We start from the raw sequence: 25,571 nt of genomic DNA on the forward strand, positions 1-25,571 counted from the left end.
TCTCAAGAACAGTTTTTGCTGAAGCATAAAAGTCTCAGCGTGCATATTGAAAATGCTACTGTTGTTACGCAGGCAAAAAAATGCTGTGTTGTTTTATGAAAGCTGAACACCGTTGGAAATGTAATGTCATTATCTAGGTTCAGCTGAAGTTTTACTGTATTTTATGCTCACGGTAGGGGATCACGCCTTTCCTGTGAAACGAGATTACCGATACTGGTCAGAGAAGATTGTACGTGGGCTCTCCTTGTTCCTGAGAGCCTATATAAAACGTAGGTAATGGCTTTCATATGTACAAGTACCTTTGTAGAATTATGCAGTGGTGTAATGGACAACAATGATAATTCCTCCAGAGAAATTGTAAGTAAACAGTGGACATTCTTTCGACGTTTCTCTGAGTTAGCACGTTTTTAGAATTGCATTATCATACATTTGGTTTGCTGGACTCTTGCCACTGACATTAACTTATTTTGTGTAGTATATGGGTTTTGAAAATGCAGAGTAGACAAGGTCCTCCCACGCTTGTTTTGCCACCAGCATGTTACAAAATAAGGAACTGCTGTAGCTAAAGCAATAACATCTTAAAATATATTATAGAGATAGAACCGTGGGTTTTATTTTTTCAAACGGTATATCCTGTTACCATAGTGATTGAAAATTGCACTGTTAAAAATGGAAACCCCACTGGGAGACTTAAGGGGTTAAACTGCCACCAAGAAACTGGAACACTGGCATTAAAATGAATGCTGATTCCATACATATTTAATGGCTATACTTAGAAATATATAATATGGCATATCATCTTGCTGGATTGGTGGAGCCATTTTTAGGGTAGCATTTTTTTCAGTTGATATTATAAAATGTTTCAATCCTGTTATCATTATATATATATATATATATATATATATATGGTTGTCTGTGTCTGTGTATTTGTTTTTCTGATTGCAATAATCTTAGGAAACTGTAGTATACCTCAAGTAGTCTCAAGCCGGTGTGTGGCTGCAGTGGTGGTCCACAAGATTTCTTCTCCTGGCATGGACATGTCGTGCATCAGTTCACAAGTTTTTAATAAGTTTTTGCTCATTTTATCCACAGCTGGGCAGTAGGTGTGATGTCTTTATTGAGATTAGTGCTGACATAGTGGGTGGTTCCTCTACTCACTGTGCTGACAGGTTGTATTGGCCTAGCAGATGCTCACTTGTGTATCCTAAACATCAGAAATTCTGTTGAAGCCATACCAATTTGATGAAATCCCATTAAAGGATGTGGCCAAATCTTATACTATGGATATGGATGCGCTGTACTACAATTAAGCAATGTAAACTCTTGTTGCTACCCATTAGGGCTGGGCGATATAGCCATCGCTGTATACCAATTTATTTTATAAGCGCAGTGTTAGATTTCTTTCAGTCTTATCTTATTTAATCATTCCTGACGTGGTAGCACACCTCCAATTTTCTGAGCCAAAGTGAAATGCTTCCGGGGAAAATAACTTGTATCACTCGTATCATTTCTATGTTGATATGACCGCAACAGGGCCATGCTGTTTCCATGTGGTAGATAAGATGAAAAGAAGGAACGAAACCTACCGCCACCTCCCACAGACAGTTCTTACTGCGCAAAAAAAACTGCGATAGCTATATCACACAGCCCAACTACCCATGCCGCTACCCAGAATCCCCTGTAATTAAGGAGATCACAGGAGGAACACAAGAGCTGAGTCCAGTATCTGGTCAGTCTAGATCAGGGGTGTCAAACTGAATTCCCGGGGGGTCGCAGTGTCTGCGGGTTTTAGTGGTTTCCTTTCAATCAGTTTCAATTAAGGCCAATTAAGGCCTTGAGAACAAGGCGTGTGGATACTTTAACCAATCAACGACTTGAATGAACCCAGAACACCCCAAAAACCAGCAGACACTACGGCCCTCCAGGACTGGAGTTTGACACCCGTGGTCTAGATGATTCTGTGGTTTTGCGCAGGAAGGAAATTGGGCAGTGAACGACAGTCACAAGACACACGAGTGCGAGGAGCACCCGGAGAAACCCGGAGAGCGGCCGAACGCTGCAAACGGCACATTTGTTTTGGCTCATAACTTTCAAACCAGGATCAAACAAGGAAGTATGCCCTCAGCAAAGAGAAACAGCGGCTGTGCTCGGAACAAGGATGTTTCTCAGTGGGAGTGAGCGCGAGAATGTCTATGTTTGAGAGAGAACGAGAGCGAGCGCCGAGCTGGCTGCTGTTTGTGCGTAGAGGCGGTATCTGCTTTGACACATTGCTTGTTTTTGGAAAAACTGTCTTCTACAGTTTCAGAGGTACTGACATCATGGTTGCCAGCCTTTACCTGTTCCCATGGTAACCGGAGCTGCTCTGTGCTGGTGCGCTTTTGCGGAGGGCTTACAAGAGCCGGAATCAGCTTTCCATATGAAGTGATTTATATCCCCCGTTTTCCTTTTATCCCAATTTGGAATTCCCAGCCCTATTCACGGGCCGGTCTTCTCATTATGTACGTCTTCCGTGAATTTGGGAGAGGGCAGACGAGCACGTTTTCTTCCTCTGAAAGGCTTACGATCAGACGGCCGTGGTTTTTCCGCTTTGCAGTCCCCCGGCTGAGCTGCACGTCGAGAGAGAGAGGGCAGACAGCCGGCTCTCAGTCTACCGGAGCGGTCGGCCTGACCTCCCTCTCAACATGAGCCAGCTCAGGCAGGTGTTTACTGGAGCCTGGGGTCCACATAGCTGGGACATGAAAGGTTTGAGCCTCAGCTGTGCCATTAGTTGATGCAGCGTCGGGTGCAGGGGCGGAGCAGGTGTAAGCTGTCGTGGGTTCCTCGGGTTACCGTGGCGTTAGTCCCACCCAACAGCGCACCAGATGTTCACAGCCCACCAGGTTTCATGGGGAAGAGGCTTGACTCCCTTCCAATCAGTGCTAGCTCTGCTATAGTACAGTATGACTCCCTTCCAATCAGTGCTAGCTCTGCTGTAGTACCGTATGACTCCCTTCCAATCAGCGCTAGCTCTGCTGTAGTACAGTATGACTCCCTTCCAATCAGTGCTAGCTCTGCTGTAGTACTGTATGACTATCATGTAGTCACTGCTAGCTTTGCTATAGGACTGTATGACTCCCTTCTAGTCAGCGCTAGCTCTGCTCTAGTACAGCATGACTCCCTTCTAGTCAGCGCTAGCTCTGCTGTAGTACTCTATAGTGCTACTGTATGTGGCCTGAGGTATGTAACTGAATGCAGGGACCTCAGTTATTGCTGAACTGAGACCGTGCAGCAGAAATACAATGGGCTTAGTCATCGCAGAGGCCAGGACCCTAAATGTAGATATGAATAACTGCAAGTAACTTGCTATAAATGCTCTTTATAATTGTAGAATGAGTCATGTACTTAATGCATTTAAATACTGTATATAGAAGTTAAACTACAGTATGCAGCTATGTTCCAATAAAAGTAGTAAGCAGTCTATAACTCTATTAATACTGTTAGGCCTAATATTGGTATTATAAAGGAGGTAATTACCTGTGCATACATGGTATATAATGACATAATCCACCAAACAGCCAAAATATATTGTATTTTCTGCTGGGGTTTTAATTTCTGAAGTGTTAATGGGTGAAAGGGCTCAATTGGAAGTGGCCACGAAACTATGGAATATTGGAGAGAATGTGGAAAAAAACAACCTAAAAAAGCAGGAGAGCCACGTTAGATGGATGTGGATCTGCCGTTAGATCTTGATATAAGACATTTTGGTGTTGCCTCGTAGGGAGAGGACGGTGGTGGAAATGCACCAGGGCCCTCCGTGTTTACAGAGGGAAATTACCGGGAGCTTTTCATTATCCGGCCCTCCCGGTTCATTTTCGGCCAGGCAGGTCAGAACCCCTGTGAGCCCCCGTGAACCCCGATCTTCAGGCAGCGGGGCTCGTCTGCCAGAACTCTGCATGGTGGCTGGAAACTGTAGGTACCAGATCTGGGTATGTCATTGTTTTGGATTTGAATACTTTCCTGCGCTCGATTGATCTTGCCTGGTGCCATTGAGAGTATTTTGTAGGTTTAGTAGAGGGGCTGGTTAACGCGGTGTCTCAGGGCAGTTCAGCCGGTGGGAGGGGCCGGCTCACGCGGACACGTGTCAGCAGCTCCCGCCGAACCCTGATTGGACACGGCGGCGGCCTGGCTGCGGAGCGAGGACCGGCCGATCGATCCGGTTCGATCGGTTACCGTGTCGACTTTGCCGGGGGGTTAGACCGGGACGCCATGTTTATTCCTTACTCTTCACGACGCGACGCAGGGAACTCCGGAAAGGATGCGTGCGCCGTGTGCGTGCTTGTGACGGAACGGTCGTTTGCTTTGCCGGAATAGTATTGGGGTCCTCAAGAATCGATCGAGGGTTCCGGCCTGTCAGATGCCGTGTGGTATGTAGCAGGCCTGGGTCAGTTATGTAATTGTTTTTGGATTCAAATACTTTATGGTGCTCGATTGATCTTGCCTGGTGCAGTTGAGCCAACTAAGACGACCAGAAGGTGGGGTTTGCGATTGTTGCCTGGTGTACTGTAACCTATGAGGACCATACCAGACAAGTTCAGTGAAGCTAGTAAAAAATTGTTTTTATTTTTGAGGTCTGGACTGCACTGCAACAGGCAGACGACTGTGCACGCTTTCTCTATCCTGCCCCCTCCATCTCGGGCCTGAGCTTAAGACAGGCTACAGGTAGAACCCCTCGGTTCAGCCTTAAATGTCGTAAAGGTCAGTTCAGGTCCCTCCTGAAACGGGCTTCAGACACACAAAGGAAATCTCCCAAGTCCCCTGGACAAATCGCTATCCGCACTGCACCAGCTAGGGAGATACACCAGCCAGGTTTTCATTGCTTTTATATTAAAATAACTTCACAGTAAAATAAATAAGTTAATGCGTTCCTCGTTATTCCGAGCAGCAGAGACCTCTGTGGTTAGCATACAGAGTAGCGCAGAGCCCAGCTTGTTTCTCTGCTTCCTCCTCTCCTCCCACAGTTTACCTGCGCTGGGAGCTCATTCCTGCGTTTGATGTCCCTAGACGGTGGAGGAGACACCCTAAGTGTTTGTCTGAGACAGATACGTTCCTGTCAGTGCCCTAGTTTCTGCACAGAGCTGAAAATGGAGTGAAAATCGCTGAGAATCTTAAGCTACCCGTCACTGGAGAGTACATAACCTCTGCTCCTCCCACCACCAAGTGTTTTCTGCTATTTTGTGGGGGTTTTTTGGAAGCAGGGGTTCCTTCTTTAGGATGTGCCATCCAGCTTAATTTCCCTTTGAGGCATACCTGGGTTAAATATGTAGTTGTTTTGCATTCAAGTACTTTTATACACTTGACTGAGCGTCTGGTGTATTTGAGCCTATGAAATATTATGCTAACCCTGCCTCCTGGTCCTCTGGGTTGGCTCATTTGCCCCAGGCAAGATCAATCGAGCACAGAAAAGTATTTGAATCCAAAACAATACTTGACCCAGCTCTGCTGTGAGGAGTGAGGTTGGACTGTAGGCCTAGGCTAGTGCTTTTGTGCACTGCACACACATATAGAATCACTCCTGTGCACACACAGGCAAGTACATACACCCCCGCACACACATACAGACATACACAGGCTGGTACATACAGGCAGGTACATACACACACAGGCAGGGACATACACACAGGCAAGTACGTACACACACAGGCAGGTACATGCACACACAGATACACACAGGCAGGTACATACACACACACACAAGAATTCTGCTCTGCCAGGTGGTAGCAATTGGCATCAATAAAGCCTTTGAATATCAGCTTTGTGTCTCAGATACCCTGCATACAGTGGTGTGAAAAAGTGTTTGCCCCCCTTCCTGATTTCTTATTTTTTTGCATGTTTGTCACACTTAAATGTTTCAGATCAAACAAATTTAAATATTAGTCAAAGACAACACAAGTAAACACAAAATGCAGTTTTTAAATGAAGATTTTTATTATTAAGGGAGAGAATCCAAACCTACATGGCCCTGTGTGAAAAAGTGAAAAAGTGCCCCCTAAATCTAATAACTGGTTGGGCCACCCTTAGCAGCAACAACTGCAATCAAGCGTTTGCGATACTTGCAATGAGTCTCTTACAGCGCTGTGGAGGAATTTTGGCCCACTCATCTTTGCAGAATTGTTGTAATTCAGCCACATTGGAGGGTTTGAGCATGAACCGCCTTTTTAAGGTCATTCCAAAGCATCTCAATAGGATTCAGGTCAGGACTTTGACTAGGCCACTCCAAAGTCTTCATTTTGTTTTTCTTCAGCCATTCAGAGGTGGACTTGCTGGTGTGTTTTGGATCATTGTCCTGCTGCAGAACCCAAGTTCGTTTCAGCTTGAGGTCACAAACAGATGGCCGGACATTCTCCTTCAGGATTTTTTGGTAGACAGCAGAATTCATGGTTCCATTTATCACAGCAAGTCTTCCAGGTCCTGAAGCAGCAAAACAGCCCCAGACCATCACACTACCACCACCATATTTTACTATTGGTATGATGTTCTTTTTCTGAAATGCAGTGTTACTTTTACGCCAGATGTAATGGGACACACACCTTCCAAAAAGTTCAACTTTTGTCTCGTCAGACCACAGAGTATTTTCCCAAAAGTCTTGGGGATCATCAAGATATTTTCTGGCAAAATTGAGACGAGCCTTAATGTTCTTTTTGCTCAGCAGTGGTTTTCGTCTTGGAACTCTGCCATGCAGGCCATTTTTGCCCAGTCTCTTTCTTATGGTGGAGTCATGAACACTGACCTTAACTGAGGCAAGTGAGGCCTGTAGTTCTTTGGATGTTGTTGTGGGGTCTTTTGTGACCTCTTGGATGAGTTGTCGCTGCGCTCTTGGGGTAATTTTGGTCGGCCGGCCACTCCTGGGAAGGTTCACCACTGTTCCATGTTTTCGCCATTTGTGGATAATGGCTCTCACTGTGGTTCACTGTGGTTCAGAAATGGCTTTATAACCTTTTCCAGACTGATAGATCTCAATTACTTTCTTTCTCATTTTTCATGTTCCTGAATTTCTTTAGATCGCAGCATGATGTCTAGCTTTTGAGGATCATTTGGTCTACTTCACTTTGTCAGGCAGGTCCTATTTAAGTGATTTCTTGATTGAGAACAGGTGTGGCAGTAATCAGGCCTGGGTGTGGCTAGAGAAATTGAACTCAGGTTTGATAAACCACAGTTAAGTTATGTTTTAACAGGGGGGGCAATCACTTTTTCACACAGGCCATGTAGGTTTGGATTTTTTTTCTCCCTTAATAATAAAAACCTTCATTTAAAAACTGCATTTTGTTTTTACTTGTGTTGTCTTTGAATAATATTTAAATTTGTTTGATGATCTGAAACATTTAAGTGTGACAAACATGCAAAAAAAACACTTTTTCACACCACTGTATATACTGGTTAAGCAGTTAATGAATGACTCATTGAATAATTATTTTCAACAATTAGCTTTAAGTGAACTGTTTTTTTTCTGGGACTTTGCAGGGAAATGCTTTTTAAATGATGCATTCATGGTTTGATACGGTAAATGGTAGGCATTTATATAGCGCCTTTATCCAAAGCACTGTACAATTGATGCTTCTCCATTCACCCATTCATACACACACCAATGGCGATTGGCTGCCATGCAAGGCACCAACCAGCTCGTCAGGAGCAAATGGGGGTTAGGTGTCTTGCTCAGGGAACCTTCAACACAGCCCAGGCAGGGGATCGAACCGGCAACCCTCCGACTGCCAGACAACTGCTCTTACCGCCTGAGCCATGTTGCCCCTATATAGTCTGGTGGTGGCAACAGAATGGGCTTATATACAATGGGCTTTAGAACTATTGGCACCCCTTATGAATCTTCACAGAAATACAGTTATTGACATAAGGTTGATTTTTCAACATGCGTAAAGTAGTGTGCTATATTAATGATTTAATGGAATGGAAACATGTTGATGGTCCGTTTGGCCAAAACGTTCAATTTTGGTCTCATCTGGGGGGGTGACATGGCTCAGGCAGTAAGAGCAGTCGTCTGGCAGTCGGAGGGTTGCTGGTTTGACCCCCCCACCAGGGCTGTGTCGAAGTGTCCCTGAGCAAGACACCTAACCCCCATTTGCTCCTGACGAGCTGGTCGGTGCCTTGCATGGCAGCCAATCGCCATTGGTGTGTGAGTGTGTGTATGAATGGGTGAATGAGAAGCATCAATTGTACAGTGCTTTGGATAAAGGCGCTATATAAATGCCAACCATTCACCATCTGACCATAGCACTCTTTTCCAGTCATAATTCCAATGAGGTTGGGAAAACTCCAGATGCTTGGTTTCGTTTATTGTGCTCAGTAAGGGCTGTCCTCATGCCACCCTTCCAATAGTTTGTTGCTATGAAGGTGCCATTGTATGTTTTATTTTAGACTTGGTGACACATGCAGTCCCTATAATTCTTAAACTGAGATTCTTGGGTTACTTATGGCCTTCCTCACCTTCCTCCCCGTCCGTGGGAATCATATGCAGTGGGAATCATATGCAGTGGGAATCATATGCACTTGCGGACTCTTCCTGGCAGATTTGCAACCATTCCATTCATTTTATGCCTTTTTATTATTGCCCTTACAGTGCTGAGTGGTATGTTTAACCATTTATTTATTTTTTGTAGCCATTACCTGACTTCAATTAGCTACCATCTGTGTCTTCTCAATTGACAGTTATTTGGCTTTTCCCATGCTGATGGTTGTTACTTCATTTGTATACTCTAGTGAAGCAGGAAGTAATGGAATGACACAATATAGTTTCTTTAGGCTGAGATGAACTAAATTAAAGTAAAATTGTATTTGCTATTTCACTTTGTTTGATTTTATTTATAAGAATTGTTAGAGGTGCCAATAATTTTTGGCTCCTGTGGTTTTGTAAATGTATTGAAATAAACATATGGGGAAAATATAGCCTACACTTTTTCTCAATTCTGTGCCCACTGTTGGTGTAATCACATGGTGTACTTGATAGAATAATTACACTGAGGTTCTCTAAGTTTTGTTTCGGGGCCTTTCTTGACAAATGTAGAAAATGGTTGAGATGTTTGTATCTACCTGCCTTGGAGATTAACGAAACATTCCTGTTGGTCACCACAAAATACAGGTTTCATAAATTAGCCTCCAGTTTCTCCTTGTGGATACAGTGGAAACCCACCCTGTTATTATATTGTTTTAAACTCAATTCACTCTGACCGCTACCCCCATTGGGGAAATTAATCTTCATTTTTGCAGAAAGATTTTTTTTCATTGCTGTTTTTAACCTATTAGATGTTTTGGTGGGGTATTGGCCCTCTCCGTGTAACATTGGCTCAGCTGACATTCCAGATCAGCGGCTTGGACTTGTGCACCAGCAGATTGCACCGGCGTGCACTTAAAAGCACTTACAGGCACTTACAGGTACTTTTGGGTGCTTAAATCACACGTCTCTCTAAACCGTGGCTGCTGTTACAGACGAGAGTGGAGTCCCCGCTTGCCTGCGTCCGTGTGCACTGTGTGTGTTTGCTAGCACCATGGTGCTACCAGCACGAGCCTCTTTGCCAGGGGATATTTATCACTAAATTATATTAGCTAATGGATTTTCCTTGAGTGGAGAGAGAGAGAGAGAGAGAGAGAGAGAGAGAGAATGGGTGGTTGCAGATGTGAATGGGGGTTCTGCCTGAGGACCAGCTCTATGGATCGCACAGTATGGAGCACCAGGGAAATAAAGCAGTTTTCAACTGCTCCTTGGCCTGTGTAGCTTTATTTTATGCTGGAGAGAGACTGTGGTTGTTGCAGGACCTCTTGATTTTCCTTACTGTGCGTGTGTGCGTATATGTGTGTTTGTGTGAGTGCGTACATACATGTGCGTGTGCGTGTGTGTCTGTGTACATGCATCCGTGCATATAGGTGTGTACGTATGTGTCAGTGTGCATGTGTGTGTTTGTGTGTATGCGCGTGCATACGTGTGTGTATGTGTACATGCGTACATGTTTTACTGTTTGTAGACTTTTTGTTTTTAACCCAGTCTTTTCGCTGAGCACTTTATTAGTACACCTACTTATTAATGTGTGTTTATATACGTGTGTGTGTATTTGTGCGTGTCAGTGCGCACATCTGCATGTATGTGTGTGTGTGTGCATGTAATTAGCCAACCTGGTTGCAGCTCGACAGTGAGAAAGAGGCAGCATCGGGGAGCCAGGGAGATATGTAATGGGAAAAATAATGAACACATTTGTGCCTGTATGTTCTTCAAGGAGATGCTTATCTTGCGCAAACAGGCAGTTATGTTGGACGGTTATGATGTGAAATTGAGCCAGAGTCAGTGTCTCTGGCTAAAGCTGTATGCTAAGCAGATTAGTAATAACTGCAGAGCTGATAGAGTAAATAAGACGGACAATGTCCGGAGACGTCTCTAAGTGCTTTCACTGCTGCCGATGCTTCTGAATAATTCAATATGGCCTCCGCGTCTGCTCCAGTGACACAGCCCGGTTAAATGGAGTGCTAGGCTGAAGGAGAGGGAGCGAGAGGAAATGGAGACGAAATGGGTTAGGAGTGAATCCGTACTGTTGTTCCGGCTCTGCGCGTGTTGTTCCTCGCTGGGGATATCCCAGCAGCCCCCTCTCTGTGACCCAGAGGAGCACCGGCCTTCTCAGGTCACTCCGGCTGGGGAATTGGGACAGGAATATTTTGAGGTTTGTTCGAGGAAGGCCTGTGTGTGTGTGTGTGTGTGTGCGTGTGTGTGCCTGTGTGCATGTTTTACTGTATGTATTGTATGTATTTAACACAGTCTTGTGAATAGTAATTCTAGGGTAAACTTAGAAATGTATTTTGCCTTGATTTATACACTCACTGAACACTTTATTTTACTTAATTTCACCTACTTATTCGTGTGATTATCTAATCAACCAATCATGTGGCAGCGGTTCAATGCATAAAATCTTGCAGATACAGGCCAGGAGCTTCAGTTAATGTTCACATGCACCACCAGAATGGGTAAAAATCTAGCATTCTGCTGAGGCATACAGATGGTAGGGTCAGAATTTGGCGCCAACAGCATGAATCTATGGACCCAACCTGTCTTGTGTCAACAGTCCAGGCTGGTGGCGGTGGTGTAATGGTGTGGGGAATGTGTTCTTGGCACACTTTGATCCCATTAATAACCAATCAATCATCCCTTGAATGCTACAGCCTATTTGAGTATTGTTGCTGACCACGTGCATCCATTCATGGCCACAATGTACCCATCTTCTAATGGCTACTTCCAGCATGATAATGCACCCTGTCACAAAGCAAAAGTCAACTCAAAGGGCGGCCTGTAGCGTAGTGGTTAAGGTAAATGACTGGGACACGCAAGGTCGGTATTTCAAATCCCGGTGTAGCCACAATAAGATCCGCATAGCCGTTGGGCCCTTGAGCGAGGCCCTTAACCCTGCATTGCTCCAGGGGGGGATTGTCTCCTGCTTAGTCTTACTTAGTCTAACTGTGCGTTGCTCTGGATAAGATCGTCTGCCAAAATGCTATTAATGTAATGTAACAATAAGTTCAATGTTCTTCAGTGGCCTTCCCAGTCACTGGATCTGAATCCAATATAACACTTTTGGGATGTGGTAGAACAGGAGATTCTCAGCAGGAATGTGCAGCTGACAAATCTGCAGAAATTGTGTGATGCAATCATGTCAACATGAAACAGAATCTCAAAGCACTGTTTTCAACATCTTGTGGAATCCATGCCACAAAGATATGAGGCTGTTTTGAGAGCAAACGGAGGCCCAACCCAGTATTATTATGGTGTTCCTAATAAAGTGCTCAGTGAGTGTATGTTCTTTGAATCTGTTAGTAATAGTATTTTCATCCAGAAATTGCCATAAAACCTGCCTAATAATAAAAGTGCCAGAAATGCACCATCGCTATACAGTACATGATATTTCGGTGAGTGAAAAATATAAGTCAGTTTCTTATTTTAACAACTATAATTAGAGAGAAGTACATTTCCAGTGCAGCAGTGCATTAATCTCTTAATCGTTGAATATGGACATTGAATTTCACCTGTGTGACTGCCTTGTTTTTCTAATAAAGTATAATACAACCAACCTGTTTTCAAACTTCCTTTCAATTATGGACTCAATGTTTGTTTTTCCATTTTGGTTGCTTTACCTACAATTTAAGTTGATCTCAGGTAAGCTTGCGTGCTCGTTTGGGAGCTGTGTTATTTCCCAGGGAATACTCTTTGTGCTAGGTCCTAATTTGAGTTGTTTTGGTAAATACACGCATCAGTGTAAAATATGCAGTCGTCTGATTCCTGATAAAGACATCCACCTAGCACCAAGCAAGCAGTCTGTGTGTGCATTCTGTGTCGATTCCCTTCGTGATGTCAACTGATGTTGAATTCATGATGAAAGATGAATCTCTGAGGCATCTGGAGATTAAGGCATTGCATCCAGGCATCAGAAAATGGCTTTGCCTCCTTGTCTGTCTCCACAGTGAAATATAAATTCTGTTAAATCTGTCAAGTCTTTTGATATTAGCTCTGTGCATTTCTCTCATGCACACGGTACTATAGAGCATAGTGTGTATTTCGGTGAGTGGGTTGGGTTGCACGGTTTCGACAAGATATCATGTTATTTTGCTATTTGCTGAGATTAAGATGGTTTGCAATACAAAGAGCATTGGGTTGAGCAGTAAAAAATGTGTTTAGAAACCTAGATTTAGGGATAATATACCTGTATTTTACTGCCATAGACACATTTTGACATATCATTTCTAGCATTATTTATTTAACTGATTTGACTGAGCAGTACAGGCGACACAACAGCTGTCATTATGTGGAACTCACAATATAAAAATGAAAGAAACACAACAGTTATAACAGTGTACATACACAATTCTTTACCATGGGATTATTTCCAATGGACATAATCTAAAACGAATAAAGTCTTAAATGACTCAAAAGCCTCTTTTCTGTCCTGTTATGAAAATATTTCAAAGGGATAGCTTACTTGCTGCCGTTCTTTCTGTCATTTTTGTGTGAGGTTTGCTTTCTGTTGGCCAGTCGGTTTTAATGTGCAAGGAAGTATATTTACAGACTGTCCTGCTGCTAGGCTGGCTACACAGTGATAAGGTTTGTGGGCTAAAGGATGAAATACACTTACACGCTGCTTGTAAAAGTCATTTTCTGCCACAAAGTCATCATTTACTTTCACATTTACTTCAATAGCACTTTGAATGACTCAGTGTATGCCCTCTGTGCTGCCTGGTCCAAAGGGATGCTTCTGATCGGCCGGCATCTTGGAAGAAAGCTTTTTTTTTTTTTTCAGGGTCACCAACTCTAAGGATTACAATCTTGTTGCAGGCAAGGAAAACCGCATTTATTATTAAATACTAGTAAAGCCTGTTACCAGCATGTAGAGGATTGTTTTACACAGCTGCAAACGAGCTGAATAGGAATGATGATGAGATAAGACCTGAGATAGTTTAGTACTCCGCATAATCATTGTTTTGGGTCAGTGAGAGCGAACACGTTTCATATCAGTAGCTGCACACCAAGATGACACACTAGCTAAGCTCTAGGCCTGTACCACGGCCTGTATCTTTCCAAGATCTAATGATAGTGATGACATACTTTGTACAACAGCATGTGATATCATGATTGTCCCCGATCAATCGTTTGGATACGTTGATATGGGAGTGCAAGGTGTGGCCCCTCTCTACTCCAAACACTAATGTAGGTATACATATCCATATTATAACCCCCCTTATATCATCTCATAACCGCTCAATGTGCTTGTCCATGTAGGAGACAACATACAATATATCAATATAGACCGCACTTGGAGTCCTGTGTGCAGTTTTAAGATAAGAAAGATATAGAGTCACTGGAAAAGTTTCAGAGAAGGGCAACCAGATTGATTCCAGGTATAAAAGATAAGAGTTATGAGGATAGACTTGAGATGCTTAATTTCTTTAAATTTAGTAAAAAGAGACTTGGGGGGGGGGGGATTGGATTGAGGCTTTTAAATTCATTAAAGGGATTAACAAAGTAAACTGTCAGCTCGGTTAGCAGAACGAGAGGGCACAAATGGAAATTGGCAAAGGAGAAATTCTGTACACGCAACAAGTGGCCAATGTGTGGAATTGCTTGCCAGGACATGTAGTGGAGCAGAAACACTGTGGGTTTCTAGACCAGGCTTCATACTATTTAGCTTTTAGGTAAATAAGCAGTAGGTACACTTAGGGGTTAGGAAAAGGCGAGCATTGCTGGGCTGAATTATGTTATGTTATCTCCTGCATTTCTGTAGATGCATACAATGTTTACTTTCAGTCCATGTTGTGACGTCTGGGCCCCCCCCTGACCCAGGGGAGCCTGTTCACCACAGGCTGGGGCGCGGAGCGGTTATTTTTGCTGGCGGTGTCCAGCCTTGTCCGGCCCACCTGTTCATCCCAGGCTGGGAGGGGAGAAGGGTCGCGAGACTGTAGCCATTGCTTGCCGGTCGGAGTTCAGCTGTGGTTTAAATTTAGGACTGCACCGGTGTGTGAGTTATCCACACCAGATCCAGATCCAGATAAGGGTGAATAGATGTTTAGAACACTCAAAATGACCTCCTTACAATCTCAAAATTTCACTTCGAATTTGATTAATCAGTGATAAGATGCTCAGCTGCCGAATCAATAGTGCTAGTGTTTGAAGTTGGGCTTTGTAAAGGCCTGCATGCTTCAGCGTTCTCTTCCTGGTTTTAGTGTCTAAAACATCCCACAAAACGTTCGCAAAGAGCAGTGAGGCAGTTCCTAACCCTCCCCCAGAGCCCAGTCACCCCTCCCCCTCCGCCTCCTGTGGTCAGCTCTCTGTGTTAACATTTAGCAACGTCATCCGATAATTATGCAAAAACCTACCGTCATGTCATATGAGAAATCTTGATACAAGCAATTGCGGTTGGGCCCCAAAATAGGCATACTTCTACTAAAAGTGCAATGGCTTTTCTCGGATCGGTGTGGAAAGACAAATCGAAAGGTGTGATGATATGAAAAGCTGAAAAACCCGCGCGGGCCTTTAAAGACTATTGCTCCTGCCGGATGTGTAGGGATACGCAGTGATGAAAAAGTGCGTAGCCGTACCAGCCCAGTGTGGGCTCCCTGCTGGTGTGGGAGTGGGAGCTGTGCGTTTCTCAGACGGCTCGAGGGGACACACCCTGCCGTCTCACATCGCAGCCGCGTGCACAGACACAGGGGACCGTTGCCGGTTGCCATGGTGAGCATTTGTAATGAGAAGTTTCTGCAGTGTTGGTGATGTGGCAGAATTATTGGGGTCATGGGTTTTGGCCGTACGGACACACAATCGTCAATTTGTTACGGAGTCCAAGTCCAAAGCGTAGACGTATTCTGTATTTTGTACATATTCTATATGTTATGTATGACCTATGTTTTCAGCTGTATCTATGTGACTGGAAATAATATTCCATTGTACACTCACCGAGCACTTTATTAGGTATTTATTCGACTTATTTTTTTGACTACTGCTGTAGCCTATCCACTTAGAGTTTCTGTCTGCAGAACTGATGCTCCCTGGATTTTAATTTGTTTTTTTGCACCATTCTTTGCAAACTCTAGAGACAAGTATGCATAATAAGTCACTTAGATCACATTTTCCCCCCATTTTGATGGTTGATGTGAAAATTAACTGAAGTTCCTGACCCATATCTACATGATTGAAAGCATTGCACTGCTGCCACATGATTGACTGATTAGATAATCACATGAATAAGTAGGTGTAATAAAGTAAAAATGTTCCTAATAAAGTCCTCGGTGAGTGTATGTGGTAATAGGACATTTTTACCTACACTTGAGACTGACCCCTCACCCTTCCAAGTCCATGACTGAAAGCTGGAAAGAAAAGTGCAGTATTCTGGGGGGGGGGGGGGGCAGTGCTGTTCACCAGGGGATATTCGGTTGCTGTTCGGTGATGATATCTGACGTCTTCATGCTCTGCATTGGGAGTGTGGCCCAAATATTTTGGCCGGAGCTGAAAGGGAAAAAGGCGGATACCGAACACATCGGCCAGTGTGATGTTTCTCCATGACCTCAGGGTCCACGCCTGTCTGCGGAGCAAGGGTGACAGGCGATTGGCTCCCACGGAGGCGCCGGGGGTGTGCGATTGGCTCTGCTGCTGCTTCTGTTGGCTGGAGTTGAAGTTTCGTTGGAATGATTTGATAGTTGAAGCTCGTCTCGCTCTGGGTCCGCTCCCGCGTGTTAGACAGGCGTCAAGACTTCCCGAACCTTCTCAGCACTGCAAGGCTTCACCCTTCACCTCCTTAGGACCCCTGCCTCTGCGAGCCAATCGTATATCCCCAATCATGCCAAAAAGAAGCGCCTTGCACTGGTGGCTGCTCTGTGGCTGCTCTGTGGGGTAACCCCTACTCAACCCCGTATACAGACGGTGACAAAGGATAAACCTGAATAATAAACAAGTGGAGGAACATAACAATGCAGACGCTTACATACAGGTGTACTGCATGACACAATTAAGAAAACAACGTCGTAACATGTTCAGTGGTATGTATAAAAATGGGGAGCAGGCCCAGTTGACCTCAATTTTGGATCAAGATGGCAAGAGAAAAAGATCTACAGGAAGTGGCTTTGAAAGAGGGTTCATTATTGGGGCATGGACAGCTGGTGCTTCAGTTATAAAGACTGCCTAACTTGTTCGTGTTTCAAAAGGAACGGTCACTAAAATGACAGCTGCATTTACATGTATGGGAAAGAGGTCAGGAAATATGGTCGGAGGTTGTGGTCGAAACACGCATTTGATGACCTTGATGCTTGTGCATTAGATAACTGATAACTGCACCAATAGGACAACCGCCATCATCAAAACACCAAATGAAGGAGTATCTTTATGAAGAATGGTGTTCCGTCCCTCCAGTAAAGTTCTAGATACTTGTAGAACCTATGCCAAGGTGCATTGAAGCTGTTCTGGTGGCTTGTGGTGGCCCAACACTTTACTAAGACATTTTTTTCTGACATAAAATCCAGCCAAGACCAGCTTGAAATGACCAGCTGACATCTATTTCAAAACATAGCTTAAAGCTGGTCAAACCCTTTTGAGTATGGGGCTGGTCTGAACTGGTCAACCAGCTACTGGATGTTTCACTTGCCACCTGTCTGTGTCTGATGTTGGTTAAATGCTCTGCTACTGCTATCTACCAGAAATCACACGGGATACCCAGACCCTCAGCCCATCAGCCCAAGCCGATGGCTTTAGAGAAGCTCCATAGCAGAATTTGTACTGTATTCCCAAGGTGTATAATTAAGGGCCCTGCCACCACCCCCCTCATCACCCAGGGTGCCGGTCTGTGGGTGGACCACCCATCTCCGGAGCCCGGCAGCGCAGGTGAATACCTGGATCTGCCGGATTCCCAAGGGAATGCGCTCCCAGTAAACAGGTGGACTTACCTGTGATCCTTTCTTGCAAAATCCTGCTCCTGTCAGAATGGTGTTTCCTCCCAGGGAACTGCTAGCAGCAGCAGGAACCAGAGGTTTATGTGCTGCTAATGCCAGACAAAAACAAACACCGCTCTGCAGGAGGCTATTTCAGCAGTGTTTGAGCTCCTATAGCAGCGACAGCACATTAACCTGCATGCAGGTGAGAATACAGAACATGTGTAGAGTCAAGACTACAGCACATTAACCTATATGGATACATCTAGCTGTGTACAGTTAAGACTACAACATGTTTACCTGTGTATAGTTAAGACTACAGAACATTTACCTGTGTACAGTTAAGACTACAGAACAGCTACCTGTGTAGAGTTAAGACTACAACACATTTACCTGTGTACAGTTAAAACTACAACACCTTTTCCTGTGTACAGTTAAGACTATAGAACATGTACTGATGTAGAGGCAAAATTTACAGGCAGGATGTAGAGGCACATTTCACAACATGCTGATCAGAATACAAAATATTTGCCTGTGTGCCTTTAAGATTACAGCGCATTTACCTGTGTGCTGTTGAGATTACAGCACATTTGCCTGCATAAAGTTAAGGATACAGTACATTACCTGTCTGAAGTGAGGCTACGGCACATTCACCTGTGCAGCCTGGCTTGAGTGCATTTACCTGTGTCTGTTGAAGTTGCATAACTGCATAATTACCTTTATAAATTATAAGTTACAAAATTTTATAAAAGTTATGGTAAATGGTAGGAAATTTATATAGCGCCTTTATCCAATGTGCTGTACAATTGATGCTTCTCATTCACCCATTCAAACACACACACACCAATGGCGAGTGGCAGCCATGCAAGGCGCCAACCTGCTTGTCAGGAGCATTTAGGGGTTAGGCGTCTTGCCAGATGACTGCTCTTACCTCCTGAGCTAATGTCGCCCGCCATTTAACAAATCAAGACTGCACAGCAAGAGTCCAGTGGAAAGCATGTGTCCTCTATTAGAATTGATTTTATACTGAATATTTGCTGTGCGCAGTAAATTTCTACCCCTTGGTTTCCCATGACTCATCTTTCTGTTTTTATTCAGCTATTGTCCTTGATTTATGCACTGGAAATGTAATTAGTAATGCATATTAGCACACCGGTTTATTGAATGACTAATTGAATGTAATTAATTAACTTTAATCATCATTATAACTTTAATGTCAGTTCAACACAATCGATCAAGCCGGGGAAACGAATCAAGCGCTGTGTTTAAAAACAAAAAGCCTTGAGTTTTATGTTTTCATGAGCTGCAATATCGTAGAATGTCACAGGGTGCAAGACAGCACACTGTAAGGGGAGGAATAGACTGACGGACTGGTGGACTGTTTGACGGCGCAGACGAGGGCATTTCATTAAGAGCTGCAAACAGGCTGCACAACGTCCCGGCCCAGGAACAGCGCCCATGCTCTCAAGCTGTTTTCTGGCAGGCTGTGCTGTATCATGAATACAGTCATGGATTCAGGGGTGTTGTTCGGCATGACACAAAGCCATGAATGCCACATTGCTTTGAATGCCACGACATATAGAAACAGTAGTTTGATGACATAATATTTTTTATTTTGTAATATTATTTGTAAGTAATTGCTGTGTGTGCGGAATGGTGCTGTTTACAAAACAGGCCGTTTGAATAACTCTTACTGTATGGGATTAACAATCACTGTAGAACGCCGTCTCAGCCAATCAGCGTCCAGGATCGAAACGGCCTGTCTCATATCACCCATTCAGCACTTTGGGAGAGGTGCCTGGCTGTCCCACAGTGACTGAGATTAAGAAAGATGGGTGAAGCAGTTTTGCACAGAGAGAGTTAATGAGATGGGTAGACCCCCTTTTGGCAGCACTAGAGCAATACCATGCCAGTGAAGCACAATTTGACTCACCGACAGGGTTTAGCAAGTGGGAGATTTATGACATCATCTGCAGATGAGACTCAGATGATATCTCGCGCCTTGCGCTCCAGTGATAGCTGTCTGTGCTTGGGCAGGGTGGCTGCGTTAGCGGTACATCACGCCTCTGAGGCGATCCGGCTCAGTTCAACTGGTGTGATCTGAGATGCGCGTAAGGGGGCGAGACCAGGGCTAGGGTGACACAGGGACACGCCGCCGATTCATTCTAATTCAGTCCCCTTCACTGGTGAGAAATAAACACAGCAAATGCTGTTCTGCATTCTACTGCTGTACACGCTGTTGTAACGCCTGGTCATTCAGTTACTGTCTCCTTCCGGTCAGCTTTGAACAGTCTTGGCTATTCTCCTCTGACTCTCTCTCATTAACACGGTGTGTTCACCCCCAGAACCGCCGCTCACTGGAAGCTCTGTTGTGCGTGAAAATCCCAGTAGATCAATGGTTTCTGTTATACTCAAACCACCCCGTCTGGCACCAGCAATCATTCCACGGTCACTTACAGTAGATCACATCTCCTCCCCATTTTGACGTTTGCTCTGCACAGTGACCAAACCTCTTGACCACGTCTGCATGCTTTTATGCATTGGGTTGCTTGCTGCCTCGTGATTGGCTGATACAGATATTTGCATTAACGAGCTGATGCACAGGTCTGCATTATAAAGTGGCCGCTGAATGTATTGTATACTGTATTTAAAGTAGAATCAGGTCCAGTGTGAACACTGGATCAGTACTGTATTTAAAGTAGAATCAGGTCCAGTGTGCATCCTGGATCAGTACAGTATTTAAAGTAGAATCAGGTCCAGTGTGAACCCTGGATCAGTACTGTATTGAAAGTAGAATCAGGTCCAGTGTGCATCCTGGATCAGTACAGTATTTAAAGTAGAATCAGGTCCAGTGTGAACCCTGGATCAGTACTGTATTGAAAGTAGAATAAGGTCCAGTGTGAACCCTGGATCAGTACTGTATTTAAAGTAGAATCAGGTCCAGTGTGAACCCTGGATCAGTACTGTATTTAAAGTAGAATCAGGTCCAGTGTGAACCCTGGATCAGTACTGTATTTAAAGAGCAGAGCCCTGGTCCAGTGCAGGCAGGCCCAAGCAGAACTCTTAGCCGGTGTGGGTGGGTCTGACTCACGGGCCCAGCGCAGCCCTCTCCAGACTCCACACGCTGTCATTCTCTGGCTCCGGCTGCCGACTGCAGCTGGACACACTCAGATAAAACCAATAAAGACACCCACTATTTCAAAGAAACAATAAAACAAATACAAATCTGTTGCCAATGTGCACCCACTGACCCACTCCCCCCCCCAATCTCCCCTCCACCCAGAATCGTGGGAGACAGAGTCTTTAATGCGATAGCCCAGCCCCCCGCGGGCCAGACCTTAACTGTAGAGCGGCGTTTGTCATGTAAGACTGCTCCACGCAAGGAGAGCTCTGCCCAGATTGAAATGTAATTTGTGCATGCTGGGTGGTCAGACGCTTATTCCACCCCCTCCCAGAACCCCTAAAACCAGCCAGGACACCCACTCACTCAGGATCTGAACATTTCGGCTTTTCTAATGAAAAGTGCCAAGTTAAAATACCGTGATATAATACAGTCACTGAGCTTATCAGTGCTTTAATATGGAATCAGTGCTTTAATATGGAATCGGCAATATTTTCATTTTAATTAGGAACTGTAATCGCCCAAGATGTCCTAGAACAGTACCGGTGGTCTATATTCATAGCAGAGACATGTATCTTCTCTCTTCGGTATTATATATTTGCTGTAATATGTGTATATATATACATATATATATATATATATATATATATATATATATTTTTTTTTTTTAAACAAGCAGTGATTATATACTGATTACTACCAACATCACTGACCAGTCTGTTATATATCTTGCTGTTAAGAGAACTTAACTGCACATTGTTTCCACTGTGCTGTATATGCAAGCTGCATTTAGTGCATGCCCTCCGGTTATGCTCAATATCAAAGAGACTAATAAACAAGAAAACGTGTTGTTATATTTTGCCTATGTAGATACTAAGTAGCCTGAAAATGAAGTTCAAATTTTGGGTCATGCGAGTAACCATGGAGAAAGTTGCACCCGCGACGTGTGTGAACCCCCTGTTTACCATTCGAAAGAAAATCGCTAAATTCAGTTTAGTAAGCGAAAAAAAGTCTGATGAAAATGTTAATGTTTTCACTCATCTTTTTAATAAAAAACGATTTAATGTATATTGGTCCCAGAACGGCGAAACGACGAGGCTGGCAATTTTCGTGTTTTGCATGGAAGTGTGGTTCGGACATTATCGACATGCCTCTGTTAATACACTTTATCTGCATAACAGCGTCGCCCTTATCGCCTGTTCCTGGTGGGGGCCCACCACGTAGATCTTGTATCTAGACCTATTGCTTGTTTAATGATGTTGGTGATTGTCACCCAATTTGCCTCACGGTGTCAAAAGTAATACGTTGCTTCTCATTCATGTTACCTTTCAGTAACCAGATGCAGAATAACTCTTAAATTTCTTTGTGTGTAGGCCAAGCTCCACTCCCTTTTCATGGTCTCATGTCTTATACCTTATACCCCCCCCCCCCCCCCTCTTGTTTAGCTCAAGGCTTTAGGCTGCCGCTAACTTTCATGTATTTCTTCACTTGTAACAGGATGCTAGACTCTAGCGTAGTAACAAATTAAAGGTTTTGTGTCTTTGTTGTAATGTCTCTCTGTGGAATCTGTTGGCAGGATTAGAAGTCTTTGCTCATAGGCGTAGTTTTCGCGGGAGGAGGGGGGGCCTGTGTTTGGGGGAATGTCATATTCTGTTAAAGTGTTCTGTCAGACGCTCCCTAACCACGAAGATGAAGCACCCCACTTTCAGCATTAGCCCTACAGTTGGGCTACAGTCTCGTCGCCGCTCACAGTGAGCTCACGATGGCAATGAGCTTGGGATGGGCTTCAGGGAACCTGTGATTGGTGGAGATGCAAGTTTGGGTCGGTTACTGACTTTTGTGGACCAATAAAAATGTTGCTCTCTACAGCAGAATGCTGTGATTGGGCCTCATAAGCGGGTCTCTGCCTGGTGGGCTGTGGGTTTGGTGAAGCTTTGACTCCCATTGCTGTTGCTAGTGCTGTCGTATGGTCGAGTGTCTTTTCTTCTGTCTGTTTCTCCATCTCTTTCTCCTTCATTCCCTCCCTCTCTTTTCTTTATGCCTTTGTATCTGCCTCTACTCTTTCCCGGCCATCTCTATCTCTTTCCCTGTTTCTCTGTCATCCCTCTCCCTCTCTCCTTCCCTCTGTCTCCTTCCCTCTCTCGCTCTCGCTCTCACTCCCCCTCTCTCCCCCTCTCAATTTTTTCCATTCAATTCAAGAATGCTGTATTGGCATGACTGCAATCATAACAATATTGCCAAAGCAGTGAACTTAATGAACTTAATATTAAAGTAACAAGAACAAAAAAAGAAACTCAATAAAATAAATAGTAATACATTGAATTATGTCCCACCCACTGTCCCTTTGGCTGTGGCCCTCAGCTACAATGCTAGGCGTGCTGTGCATCCTATTGGGAGTTTTTGTCATCAGATCAAAAATGGGAATATTTCATTTGAATTTGTTTAAGTAGTTAAGTCTGATGTTTTCACACTTTTCACGATGTAGGAGAAAGTGCATCTCTGTCTCCACCTCACCTGTCGCACTCCCTCTCTCCCCCTGTCCCTGTCCCTCCCCCTGTCCCTCCCTCTCCCCCTCCCTCTCCCTCTCCCTCTCCCTCTCCCCTCCCTCTCTCCCCCTGTCCCTCCCTCTCCCCCTCCCCCTCCTCCCTCCCTCTCTCCCCCTCCCTCTCTCCCCCAGCTCCAGTGTGTGGGGATGGGTGATGATGGACAGCAGGAACCCTCGCGTAGCGGACTACTTTGTGGTGGCAGGGCTGATGGACGAGTCCAAGCCGCTGGACGAGGAGATCCACTTCGATGACGCCTGCCACCAGACGGCCCGGCCCAAGCCGCCCGTCACCGACGTCGCCGTGGTGATGCGCTCGCTCGGCGAGCAGGTGCCCGCGGGGTACACCTGCGTGGAGACCACGCCCTCCGGACTCTCCGCGGACCTGAACGGGGGCAGCCTCATGGGACCCCAGACCTACCTGTGCTACAGGAGAGGGCGGGACAAGCCCCCGCTCATGGACCTGGGGTAAGGGGGCAGTCTGGGTGAAGCTGGAGTGAGTGTCAGATGATGTAAATAGCCAGCCTGAAAATTTTGTTGGTCAAGCTGGTCTAGCTGGGTATGAGCTGGTCAACCGGCATGGTCAAGCTGGTCATAAAGCTGGTCTAGCTGGGTATGAACTGGTCAACCGGCATGGTCAAGCTGGTCATAAAGCTGGTCTAGCTGGGTATGAACTGGTCAACCGGCATGGTCAAGCTGGTCATAAAGCTGGTCTAGCTGGGTATGAACTGGTCAACCGGCATGGTCAAGCTGGTCATAAAGCTGGTCTAGCTGGGTATGAACTGGTCAACCAGTATGGCCAAGCTGGTCTTAAAGCTGGTCTAGCTGGGTATGAGCTGGTCAACCAGCCAGTGCTGGTGACTGGTCGACCAGCTACCAGCCTTTTCAAAACATAGCTTGAGCTGGTCAAACCATGTCAAGCTGGGTGCTGGTCTGAACTGGTCAACCAGCTAAACCATGTTGAGCTGGGAGCTGGTCTGAACTGGCAAACCAGCTAAACTAGAACTGGGTCAGCCATCTACCAGCTGTTTCAAAAGCTAGCCTGAGCTGTTTTTTTCAGCAGGGCATGCTTGTGTGTTTATGCATTTTCTTGTGAACGTAATGCAAAATGTTCTTTGAAATATTGATTCTCTTCTGTTGTGTTAACCTTATCTACTGTAATATACTATTCTCTCAGATCCATCGTGAGTCATCTTCCAAGCAGCAACCAAGTCTGCCTGTTTTCCTCCTCTTTTATGTTAATTACATTGAGCTTAATCTGTGGGGCATTTATGAGAAAGGGTTTAGAACAGTTATAACTGCCCCTCTTTAAACACACACCTTAACCAATCACAAACAAACGGACATCCCAGGGACCATGTGTTCATCCAGTCAGGAGCGGCACAAAATGTCTGTTAGTTGTGATGCCCTGTGCATAGAGACAGTCATCTCATTTAACTGATCTTCTGATCTTAATTTTATTATGTGCATTCACTGTACAGTTACCACACGTACACAAATTGGTACTGGTTTCAAAATGTCTGTGTGGCACTTCTTCTTCTGTGTTTCGCTTTACGGCGGTTGACATCCTACTGGTGTGTGCGCTTGGTGGCGCTTGTTGTTTTCTGTGTTAAGAAACTTCCGGGCCCCTTGGGTTTGACTAATTTAAGACCTGAGAGGTCCTGCTTTAGAGTAAATGACAACCCATTGCAGGAAGATTGGACCACTGGTTGCTTCCTCTTCAGCTGTAGACATTAGCGTTGTGACAGCGGCCATTTTGCGGCAGTGTGGGTTGTCAGGGCGAGACAGAGATGTTTCATTAGTCCGAGATGTCTCTGTCTCAACTTCCTGACCACAACCATCAGATGATTGGAGATCCTGTGTTTATGTATGAGAGAGAAGTAGGATGCAAGATACAGTATGTTAGTGTGGGTATAGCAGAAAATTCCAAAAATTCCTGCAGATTATTGACAGTCTTTACCAATATTCAGAAGAAAAATCTTCTTTTATATGATTTAACATTTTGGTTTGAGACATATTTCAGGAAGCATTTTCAGGGATTCAATTTTTTGTTTTCCCGGCATCTAAATTGAGTATTTCTGAAGCTTGTTCTTCCCAGGTGTGGTGAGAGTGTGTGTCACATTGTGAACGCATTAAGCCTCATCGTAGGCCTGTGTTGTGTAAACAACTGCTGTTCCTGGGATTGAAAGAGGGAGAAGGCATAAGACGCAGAGTGAGTGAGTGAGTCAGAGTGTTTGTGTGTGTGTGTGTGTGTGTGTGTGTTTGTGTGTATGTTTCATTAGCACAGAGACAAAGACATTGCCAGGCAGCCACAGATAGAGCTGGCTCTGCAGTACTTGTTAGATTGGCATTTATTTCATGTTTATTTCCTGGGATCACACAGTTTTTTTTGTGTGTGTGAGTAGCCTACAATATTTATTCATGATTTATAATTTGTAGAAACTCAAACACAAACTAGCTATTTTGGCAGAGCCTTTC

The 25,571-nt window shown here is 44.7% G+C and overlaps 1 protein-coding gene across 1 annotated transcript in view; it reads left to right on the top strand.

Annotated features, from left to right (window-relative positions):
• The first annotated feature begins 261 nt into the window (after positions 1-261).
• The window catches only part of LOC133131592 (C-myc promoter-binding protein-like), an 88,652-nt gene continuing 63,342 nt past the window's right edge, over positions 262-25,571 (top strand). The window contains 2 exon segments of the mRNA XM_061246964.1: positions 262-357; positions 23,229-23,561. Coding sequence (XP_061102948.1) covers positions 335-357; positions 23,229-23,561 — 356 coding nt within the window. The 5' untranslated portion in view covers positions 262-334.

The sequence above is a fragment of the Conger conger genome, chromosome 6 (assembly GCF_963514075.1).
Source record: "Conger conger chromosome 6, fConCon1.1, whole genome shotgun sequence".
Lineage (NCBI taxonomy): Eukaryota > Metazoa > Chordata > Actinopteri > Anguilliformes > Congridae > Conger > Conger conger.